The sequence below is a fragment of the Perissodus microlepis genome, chromosome 12 (genome assembly GCF_051167445.1).
Source record: "Perissodus microlepis isolate ML-2025 ecotype Zambia chromosome 12, ASM5116744v1, whole genome shotgun sequence".
In the NCBI taxonomy this organism is placed as follows: domain Eukaryota; kingdom Metazoa; phylum Chordata; class Actinopteri; order Cichliformes; family Cichlidae; genus Perissodus; species Perissodus microlepis.
Genome location: NC_140472.1, coordinates 7,596,309 through 7,608,102, shown reverse-complemented (window position 1 = coordinate 7,608,102; position 11,794 = coordinate 7,596,309). Strand labels below are relative to the sequence as shown.

The following is an 11,794-nucleotide window of genomic DNA, read 5'->3' as shown; positions in this document are numbered from 1 at the left end:
GTGGTGCATGTGACAAAATGTGGAAAAGTTGATAGGATAGTAATATTTTTTTTAAATGCACTGTAGAGCAGAAGTTGGCAAGTTGTTTCTTATTCCCAGGAGTTAAAAACCAACATTATCACTGTCTTCAAAAGGAGTGGTGATTAGGGCCACCTGGCAAACTAACATTTGGGTCTGTTTTTGGTGTCTACCAAATCCTGAAGAAAGTGTCTGGCTCTAAGCTTTTAATAGATCCCCTGTGTTCACAACTAGCTTCAAACTCTCTGCAATTTGCTGTTAAAAAAGTGTTCTTGAATACACTTGCTGTAACTCTAGCATATCTGTGCTAATGGATTAAAGGAAAAAAAGAATCCTGATCCCTACTTTTGCTTGGTGTATATCTTTTTAGGCCCCTGTGTCTATAATTAAAATGTCTCATTGTTGCCCTTTGCATCTGGCTCTGCTCCTTCTGTTACAGCTCACTTGCTTTCTACCCAGGGTGTGCCGTGCATGCTTGGTGGGAATCCTAATGAATATAAAAGATATGGTTTTGGAAAAAGCTGCTCTCCTTGGACTCTTGGGACTTGCTGATATGCTGGCCACTGGCCCAAATACAGTAAATAGTATTGGTGGTAGTCCAGCTATGTGGTTTTGTACATTCCTATGAGCACAAATTGCAGTTTCAGCTTATTGCAGTAGTGATGTCTTTTGATTGCTTGATCTAGTCTTTCCCCCCTTTTTAAAGCATTGACTCCATTCTAAAAACTGGAGAACAGTTAAATGAGGATAAATGATCTCACTGTTTTGTTTTGTTTTTTACATTTTATTTCAAATGTACCTGATACACATAAAAGTCACTTAAGGACATGCCACTAAGTAGGGTTTTAGGGTTCTAATTAAATCTGTAAAGACCATGTCACACTTTAACAGCCTCAGTAGGTTTTTTCAACATGTGCATGGGTGGTGCTCAGGTGGAATGAAATACTTTTTCATACAGAGTCCACTAAAACACATTTTCAAAAATAATCATAGTTCTATAACAACTACAACCAAGGTAACATCTTAGCATTCATAACATATTTCACTATTTTGTGTAGTTTATTTTTAGTAGACATAGTTGTGCCTATTGCATAGAGCAGCAAAATAATAAAATCTTTTGCTTTTCTGGCCTCACTAAATCCTTCTGTGACAGACAGCTGTGATTTCTGAGCTAATCATGCAGAGAGAATACCAGTTAGTACTCTGGCTGATTCCCAAATTAGGATTTCTTATGAAACCAGTGGAGGAAACTTAGCTATATAATGTTATCCTCATAACTAAACTCTGACTGTAATACAGAGGAAGCAGTAGTCTTGGCTCAGACCCTGACGCTCTGGCAGAGAGAGATGACGTGGCAGGGTGTCACATCTGGGAGTTGTTGTGTGGTCAAAAACAAGTCCAGTCTTTTCAGTGCACTATGAGTAGCCACGATCCAGTTACTCAACTATGGTGCATGTCACATGTTAGCTTCTTTGACCTGAACGTCTTACCTCAGACCCAACTCCTATGAGCAGTGATGGATATTTTACATAAAAATAAGGTGAGTTTCAAACAGAGGTTTATGCTTATGCTCTATGCAAGCCTAAATTGAATATGCAGAATGGAATGGGACTTCCAGAGAGAATCCAAAAGCAGGAACTGAGTTGGAAGCAATGCGGAGGTACAGAATAATGCCACCTTAAATAGGATAATGGTCAAAATGAAATGAGGTTGGTTTTTTTATGGGAAGTGTTGCAAAACTTTTTGATTTAAATGTGTTGCTAAGGTATGCCTTAAGATCATTTGCACACATAGTAACTTTAAATCTAGTTTCTCCACATTATAAGCATTGTATTTTCTACATAGCTCTCAGTTTTATGGTCTTATGAAATCAAATAGTGGTAGACAGATGAAATCAGATCAGATGAGGGGAGACAGGCCTGGTAAGCAGGGAGGATTAGCTGATGAAACTCAAAGATTGTGTTTTGGATTCTCTTTAAGACAAAGCTTAAGTTTTGTTATGTACATCAAAAACCCTGGAGGGAATCAGAGTCACTTCATCCTTGACATTCTGTGATAAATTTCAATGGCTGATATTTTTGGACATGACCTCCCTGTATCATGTCATGTAGCAGTATATGACCATTACCTTGGAAAATATTATGACAAAGGGAAACAAGAGATATGTACTTTTAAAAGCAACTTTTTCTTGCCCTTTCTGCAATCAATACAGGAAGGAGAGCTGGAGGTGAAGGAAGACTGCAGACATGCAGCAGCAAAACCAACCACAGTCAGCACACTACACTGTCTGTGGTTTCATTATAGCATTCCTATATTTTGTTTGTTTATGCAGCTGTTAATCTTCAGTTTGATGGATGTGTTGCGTCTAATTTTAATAGTTAAACTTGTGATGAAGTGATGTAGACGAATGTTGAATGGTGCAAAACAGAGATTGAGTCATGCATTTGGGACCGCATTAAAACAGAAAAGCTCTTCTGTATGGAGCTGTGGAACAGGATGTAATAAAACTATCCACAGCACACAGACCTCCTAAATCAGTTTTTGCTATGAAGAGCATATCTATCTATCTATCTATCTATCTATCTATCTATCTATCTATCTATCTATCTATCTATCTATCTATCTATCTATCTATCTATCTATCTATCTATCTATCTATCTATCTGTCTGTCTGTCTGTCTGTCTGTCTGTCTGTCTGTCTGTCTATCTGTCTGTCTATCTGTGTGTCTATATGTATATGAGTCCCATTTTAACTATATGTTCATATAGTATTTCAGGAGTTCAGGGGCTGCTATAGCTCAAACAACTGAACAGGCAATCTGTTAAAGTTGGTGGTTCAATCCCTGGCTGCTCCGGTCTGCAGGCCAATGTATCCTTGGGCAAGATAACGAACCCCAAAGTGTTACCCGATGGGTTCATCACAAAGTGAATGTTAAAGTAGGAAGCACTTTCTGTCAAACATGTAGAAAAAAGTTTTTACATGAATAGGTGAATGTGGCATATTGTATAAAGCAATTCGAGTGTTAAAGTAGAGGAGAAAAGTGCTATGTAGGAAACAGTCCATTTACCATTTGTTATCATCCTAGCAGGCCTACTGTGTGGCTGTGTGGCTGTGTCCTGCTTTCCCTCTCCTTTACTTGGTTTTACCCTGTGGACCCAGTGCAGAAAAAACATGTAGACACAGGGAGAACATGCAGACTCCACAGAGAAAGACCCCAGCCAAGGTTCAGATATACTGCCACCACCACACTGCTAGCACGGTTTTAGGAATATATCAATAATACACAGGGTTTGGATATCCAGGAAACACTGGGAGCATATTGATTCTTTTCTTTTTCACCTATTATGCTTACACACTCTCTCTCTCTTGCTCTTGCACACACATACACACACACACAATTTCAGATAGTGGATGTACTGACTCGTTGACTCGTTGCGTACCTGGGGAAGACCTGGCACCAAGATACACTCTAAGAAGAAGGAAAACCTGCAGAGGCAGTCTGAGGATTTGCGCAATGCTCTGCTGGTCCTGCCATCTATGTGGATGTTACTTTGACACAAACTACCTACCTAAGCATGTACACCCTTTGATGAAAACAGTATTCCCTGTAGCTCTGGTATCTTTCAACTCTTTTGAAGCGCCTTGAGGCGACTTTTGTTGTGATTTGGCGCTATATAAATAAAATTGAATTTAATTGAATTGAATTGAATTTTGCACCCTGCCAAAGAGCAAAGATGATTCAGGAAACAAAGACACCTTTGAGGTGTTGATTTGGTTTCCAAATTGCCCAGATCACAGTCTAATCAAGCAAGAGTTTCTGGGAGTTTATTTTTCCACCTTATACTACAGCCAGTGCTGGGGAGTACTCTAAAGTGGTGCAATATTTAGGTGTTCATTCACTGGGTGCTGAGGAGTCTAATTCAACACATTGCTGGTGTTGTTTGTCTATCGACCATTACCTCGCAGACCTGTGTTTCTCTCTTGGACTCCGACATTAGGAAGGTAAAAATACTTTATTTACTTTGGGATTTTCTGTTAGTGATGTTATTTGTATATTTGGTTACATGGATGTGTGAGTAAAACATAAAGTTAGGTAACTAGCACCACATGTGTTTCTGCATGTTCCACTGATTCAGTGAAAGCAGCTAGGCTAATGTTAGTCAAAAGTTGGTTAACTAGCTTATTTTACTGTATTTTAAGAAACACATTTCACATAGTCAATGAAAATGTTTATTTCTTTTTTAATGCTAACATTTCATTAAATGTTAGCTAGCTACTGTAATGTTCTGTTTAAACTCATGATAATGGCTATATTTAGCCAAAGAGTGGTGTAGCCTGTATGAATAATTTCAGACATTACACTTTTTGCTCAAATGTAAATAAAAGCTTAGATTTTTTTTTTTTTTCCACAATGGTGCCTCTTGTAAATCATCTTGTTATCTTTTGGGAGACGCCTGTGTCAAAACCTTGCTGGTTGAATAAAAGTAACTTGGGATATGAATAATTATGTGCTCGACTATATACTTTACATTGTCTGCACTTTTTTTCTTTCTGTAGGAGCATTTCTATGACATTCAGAGCAACAAAGGTTTTTTTGAGTGGCGTGTCCATACTGTGTAATGCCAATCCAAAACCACCACCACCATCACAGTAAAGAGTCGAACTGAAAGGAGGGCTCACATGACCAAGGACATTTGGTTTCACTGATGACCAGCAAACAAGAGATCAATGTATGGAAGCCATGTCTCTTCTTCATCACACCAATGACCAAAATAAGGCCCTCCTCAAGATGAGAGAGACATTCTACTATCATCAGCAGATGACCCACAAGAATCGACAAACATTCTTCAGATGTTTCCTAATTATTTGGACACTAAAAGACTGGTAGGTGAACAAATGGGAATCTGAAAAATACTTGATTTACAAGAACTGATTTTAATGGACAAGACTGCTTTCAGGTTCCTGGAAAAATGGAACACCAGTTTTCTGCCTTGAACAGATGCTGATGAGCCAGGTAGTGTCCTAAAGTAACACTTTATTAGTGTAATAATTTTTGTTTTCATTTTTGTTATCAGTTACTTCATTTAAAGTTATCAAAAAAGCAGAAGTTTGCATAATGTGTGTAAGGGTCACTTCTTTTCTGTCTATGCCCTCAACCAGTTGTTATATGTGAGTGAAGTTTAGTTCTACCTCCCCGTTTCCAGCATTAGTATTTAACTCCTTAACCCTGTCTGCAGAGTGGGACAGCGACATGGCTTCTCTTCTTGTTTTGCTGCATCTTCTCACACCACAACCAGCTGGAAGGAAATGGCCCAAGAAAATCAGTGTTAGAGAAGCAATAGATCATCTGGTGAAATTTCACAAGGTTTGACTTCTATTATTCTATAGCAGTAAAGCTAAGATAATTTAAGATAGGATACTGAATACTGGAATACATTCAAATTAAAAGATTAAAGTCTACACCTTTACATTTAATATTTTGTACTGTTTTTATGCAAATTAATAATAATACTGATGATGATAGCAATACTAATAATATTAATATTTAGGAGTAGTAGTAGTTCCTATTTTAAAGACGTGTTTACGTTTTCTAAGACAACCAGGCCTTCATCATTTTTTGCACACATAAATCACTGATTTGTGCATGAAATGTTTGTGTGCATGATCTACACACTGATTTGTGAGTATGCACTGTTCGTAAATGAGGCCCATTAAGTATTCCCTAAGGCATTTCTAAACACTGGCAACCTGATCTGGTGTGCTAATTTTATGGAGTTGAAGATGTGATAAATGGAGGGGTGTAGTTACTTTTTTTTCCATATGACAGATCTGTTTGTTTCTCAGATATTAGGAGAATGATCAGAAAATTTCAGTTTTGTCATATGTTAAAATAAAGTGTTTATATTATTAATGCTGTTTAAGGGATCCTAAAACACTTGCTTCTTCAGGTTTGTTAAGTCCAAATGTATTATTACTTTGCTACGTTGTTTCATTTGTGGTATTTGTAACACTTACATGATCAGCCCTATAGTGGAATGAACATGAGGTGATGGATGATTGTTGTAAACATGGAAATGTTTCCCCTCGTTGCCATTCATGTCATGTGATGGGAATGAAGAAGGTCACAGAGGACCACAGCACAGCAGAATCAGAAAACTAAATGAATCCCTATAGGCAAATTGATTTTTTAAAATTAGCTCAACACAAAGTTAGTAAAAAAAAGAAGGAAAAAATAAAATAAAACAGAATCAAAAATTTAAAAACAGTAGTAGTAATAATAATAGCAGCAATTCTGGAAGTGATGGCGTTCCTGTTCATTTCAGTCAGTCTGTGATGGTAGTTGATAATTTTGTACTGTGACTATATCAGTAAAATTCTGATTTATTTTTCCATCCAGCAACTGCTTTGAATGTAAGTGAGTGAAATCAGTCAAATGATTCATATTTTCATGTTACAATGTTGGCACAGTTCAAGTGCATCATGATGTAATTTTCACAGTAGTGTTGTGATCCCACACTGTGTTTAAACATACCCTGCAAACATCAGAGCAGTGTATGAGTTTGATGAGACCGCTGAAAGATAACCTACAGAGTCTTTAATACAAGTGAGATTTGTTCCATAGTGTAGAGCAAAATGTTCTTATCATTCTCAGGCTGCTCCACATACGAACTACAGACTCTGACTCATCACGTTATTAACAATATAGGTAAACGGAATGTAGCCATATTATCTCTACTTCATAGTGCAGTTTTTATTTTTTTATTTTTATTTTTTATTTTAACCTTTATTTAACCAAGAAGATCCCATTGAGATTAAAAACCTCTTTTTCAAGGGAGACCTGGCCAAGATAGGCAAGATAGGATATTTGGTACCCCAACATTTCCTTCTATACCTGTAGTTTATTACTGTCAAACAGGGTGAGATCATGAAATAAATCAGTGTTTTATTGAATGGTTCATCATAAAGAGATGGCTAGGTGGCCGATATCCAGGAAGCAATAAAACAAAAAGGTAAACATCAGACAGAAGTCAAAGAAGTAAAGAAGAAGAAGAAAACCACAATCTTCTGCAGGCCAACTTCTCACTACCATTTGAAAACACATAGCTGAAGCTTACCACAGCAGTAAAACTGGCTCACACTGAGACTGAAGTGTTTGTCTCCAAGTTTTATACTGCAGAACTTAGATTAGATTAGATTAGATTAGATTAGATTAGATTAGATGAAACTTTATTAATCCCTCGGGTGGGTTCCTCCGGGAAATTCAGTTTTGAGTGAGTATATTGCACAGTGATTATTGCACAGTCAAATATAAGAAAAAAGACAAAACAAAAAACAAATATTGCAAATATTGCAAATATTGCACAGTGTAGAAAAGCACCTACAACTCAGTTGTTCCCGCCTTCCCTTGTCCCCCTGTTTCTCCTCCCTCTCCCCTCCAGTGAGGAGTTAAACAGTCTGATGGTGTGTGGGACAAAGGAGTTTTTAAGTCTGTTGGTTTTTGACTTGGGGAGAAGCAGCCTGTCGCTGAATAGGCTCCTCTGATTGTTTACGACCGGGTGCAGAGGATGCCCGGCATTGTTCATAATGTCCATCAGTTTCTTTAAGGTCCTCTTCTCTGCCACTGTCACCAGAGTGTCCAGCTTCATGCCGACCACAGAGCCAGCCTTCCTGATTAGTTTCTCCAGTCTGGATGAGTCCCTCTTTGCTGTGCTGCTCCCCCAGCACACCACGCCATAGAAAAGGACTCCTGCGACCACTGACTGGTAAAACATCCTCAGGAGCTTCCTGCAGATGTTGAAAGACGTCAGCCTCCTGAGGAAGTACAGTCGGCTTTGGCCTTTTTTATACAGGTTCTGCGTGTTGCATGACCAGTCCAGTTTGTTGTCCACCCACAGCCCGAGGTACTTGTATGTGTTGACCACCTCCACCTCCTCTCCCTCTATCTGAACTGGCAGTGGACCTGGTCTGGACCTCCCGAAATCCACAACCAGTTCCTTGGTCTTTGAAGTGTTGAGTTGCAGGTGGTTTGTGTGACTCCATGTGACAAAGTTCCTCACCAGGCTCCTGTACTCCTCTTCCTGGTCATCCCAGATACACCCCATGATGGCCGTGTCGTCTGCAAACTTCTGAATGTGGCATAATTCAGAGTTATAGCAGAAGTCAGAGGTGTACAGGGTGAAGAGAAGTGGGGACAGCACAGTTCCCTGTGGTGCTCCTGTGCTGCTGACCACAGTGTCCGACGTGATGTCCTTCAGCCTGACGTACTGTGGCCTGTCGGTGAGGTAGTCGGAGATCCAAGCGGCCAGGCAGGGGTCCACCTGCATCCTGTTTAGTTTCTCCTGGAGCAGACAGGGCCGGATTGTATTAAAGGCACTGGAAAAGTCAAGAAACAGGATCCTGACCGTGCCTTTTCCCTTGTCCAGGTGTGAGTGGGCTCTGTGTAGGAGGTACAGGATGGCATCCTCCACACCGACATCTGCCTTGTAGGCGAACTGTAGTGGGTCCTGGGCATGTTGTACCTGTGGTCGGAGGAGGTTAAGGAAGAGCCGCTCTAGAGTCTTCATAAGATGTGACATCAGTGCCACCGGTCGGAAGTCATTCAGCTCATTGGGCCGGTTCTTTTTGGGGACCGGGACGATGCAGGATGTCTTCCATAGGGCGGGCACTCTCCCCAGTCGCAGGCTGAGGTTGAAGACTCGTTGTAGCGGCTCCCCAAGTTCAGCAGCACACGCCTTTAGCATCCTAGGACACACCTTGTCTGGGCCTGCTGCCTTTCTGGGGTGAAGCTTCCTCAGTTGTCTCCTGACCTGATCCACTGTGACACTGGGAGATGATTGGAAGGGGGGAAGAGAGGCTGTCGTGCTGTTTAGAGAGGGGTTGGAGAAGGAGGAGGGGGGGGGGATGTCATAGTGTCAGGGAGGGGGGGAAGCGAGGGAGGTAGGAGAGTAGGGAGAGGGCTCTGTAGTAAAGGTGAGGGTGAGGGTGGGGGGGTTGTGGGCTGGTCAAACCTGTTGAAGAAGTTGTTGAGTTCGTTTGCCTTCTCCACAGTCCCCCCCACTGTGCTTTTCTTGGTGTTGTGGCCTGTGATGGTTTTCACACCATTCCAGACCTCCCTCATATTGTTCCTCTCCAACTTCTGCTCCACCTTCCTCCTGTAGGTGTCCTTTGCTTCCCTCAGGCAGCGTTTCACCTCCCGCTGTGCTGCTTTCATCTCCTCCTTCACTTTGCTCCTGAAAGCCTTCTTCTTCATGTTGAGGACAGCTTTGACTTCCTGTGTTACCCACGGTTTGTTATTAGGATAACACCGTACTGTCTTAGCAGGGGCGACCGTGTCCACACAAAAGTTGAGGTAGTCCGTCAGACAGTGTGTCGCCCCCTCTATGTCCTCACCATGTGGGCTCAGGAGCACATCCCAGTCTGTGGTGTCATAACAGTCCCTCAGAGCATCCTCCGTTTCTGGGGTCCATCTCCTAATGGAGCGTGTTGTGACAGGCTGCCTTTGGACGAGGGGTGTGTATTGTGGCTGTAGGTAAACCAGGTTGTGGTCTGACTTCCCTAGTGGGGGGAGGGGGGTGGCTCTGTATGCATCTCTCACATTAGCATACAGTAGGTCAATTGTCCTGTTGCTCCGTGTGGGACAATTCACAAACTGGTGAAAAGCAGCCAGAGTAGAATCCAGTGTGGCATGGTTAAAGTGATGAACTGATTGATTGCTGAGTGATTTGCGCTGGTTTCACAGGGACACAACCACACAGTGCACACAGTTGGCCTGGTAGGACTGTAACAAATGGTAAATGAACTGGTTCCTACATAGCGCTTTCCTACTCTACTTGAGCACTCGAAGCACTTTATACCAATTCATACAAGAACTTTGTTCTGTGCCTGAGTGCTTTCTGGCTAACATTCACACAAATTCATACTCTGATGAACACACCAGAGAGCAACTTGGGGTTCAGTATCTTGCTCAAGGATAATTTGGGTGCAGACTGGAGCAGCCAGGGATCAAACCACCAATCTTCCAATTAATAGATGACTTTCTCTACCTCCTGAACTACAGCTCACTATAACACCAACCTTGAGACAGCTGCTGATATATTTTGGACCATACTTGGATGAACTACAGCCACATCTATGACCATGTGAAAAGGAGCGCCAATTTTTAAACAATATTGAAACCACAGCGTTATTTTGGGGTATGAAATTGTTGCTTCTGACTTTGTATGCAGATATTTTTAATCAGTGAGCTGCTTTACAATGCACTGTTAATATAGTCATGTGAAAAAGAAAGTTTGCACAGGGCTCTGTGCAGTCCTGTGTAGCTGCAAAAGAGCTTTTATGCTTAAATAAAAGATTTCACACTAATGTGTAAATATATCTGTGGCACTAAGCAGGGCTGTTTTTAGGTGCTTTAAAGAGGACTAAACTGCAGTGTTGTCAAAGGTAAATTATTAAATGTTTACCCCCATTATAAGGATAATATCATTGTGGTAATTATCTCAGTGCAGACCTATAGCAGAGCTGACCTGATGGTTCAGTACTCCAGCCAACTCTTCAAGTCAGGCTCAGGACAGTTTCCTTAGGCAAACAAAAACAACCAATGACCTTTCTGTGTCTCGCATACAGAAAAAAAAATACACTTTTAAAACCTTTGCTAGTAAACAAACCACACCTCAAGCAACCTTGTCTGGCCCATTTAGGCCCGTAAGTATTTAGACAGAGGCATGGTTTCTATACACCAACAGAAATTAAATAATTAAGATTCAAGTGAGACCTTCGGGTTTGTTTCAGTGGGCTTGAAAGCAGCACCCATATTAAAGCCTTTTTAATTGAAAATTACCTGTAAATACACATTATGATTGCTACAAAGGACATACCACAGACATGCTTCAGTTGCCAAACTGACCTTACCTCATTTTAATTCAGTACAATTTAAATTTCTAAAATGTTTTTGCTTTTACTTTATGACACATTGCAGCACATTTTGTTTTAACAGTACACAGGGAAGCCAAAATCATGTAACTTTCCCTATTGCTTTAAAATGGCTATATTATGATCGTATCATCACAGTATGGTTTACAGGAGCACTACTATGGCGGAAGACAATTGTTAGTGACAAATTTTCATAATCATCAATACTCCCAAAACATTTTGTACAAAATATATCAGTCAATATGGATTAGTTGTACATGACCATCATTTTAGGGGACAGCTTGGTTTTACAGAGGTGTACTTAAAGTGGAACTAAAACTATTATGCACTGTAATCCCACTGCTGCTCTCTAGTCAAGTATAGTTGAATTATTTGTGTACCATTCTTTCAGCTCTCACCATCCATGAAAACAAAGGGCTGCCTACTTTGTTTTATCTGCTTGGCTGGCCGTACTTAAACTGATTGCTCTCCCCATAATTTTAAATAAAAAGCTACATGAGGTGAATCATTTTAAGAGCTGCCCTGAAGTGTGCCTTTCACATCCATTGCAGCTCTGTCATAAGAGTCCAGTCCACAACAGGATGTTGTGAAAGTGGTCAGCAGAAGCAGAGGTTGTTAGATGTGGGCTTCATAGATAATTGGCAAACCTTCTGGAGGAAACCTGGTCTTGTTAGGAGAGACGGCATCCATCCCACTTTGGATGGAGCAGCTCTCATTTCTAGAAATATGGACAAATTTATTAAACCCCCCAAAATATGACTATCCAGAGTTGGGACCAGGAAGCAGAGTTGCAGTCTTACACGCCTCTCTGCAGCTTCTCTCCTCCTGCTACCCCCCCAAAAACCC

The 11,794-nt window shown here is 40.8% G+C and overlaps 1 protein-coding gene across 1 annotated transcript; it reads right to left on the bottom strand.

The window, feature by feature from the left end:
* Positions 1–8,852: 8,852 nt before the first annotated feature.
* On the bottom strand, positions 8,853–10,485 carry LOC146375738 (uncharacterized). Its single transcript, XM_084946735.1, has 2 exons — positions 10,480–10,485; positions 8,853–9,746 (listed from the first exon to the last, which is right to left on the bottom strand). The coding sequence occupies exons 1-2, from the start codon at positions 10,483–10,485 to the stop codon at positions 8,886–8,888; spliced, it is 867 nt and encodes a 288-aa protein (XP_084802861.1). The 3' UTR covers positions 8,853–8,885.
* Between the last annotated feature and the right edge of the window lie 1,309 nt (positions 10,486–11,794).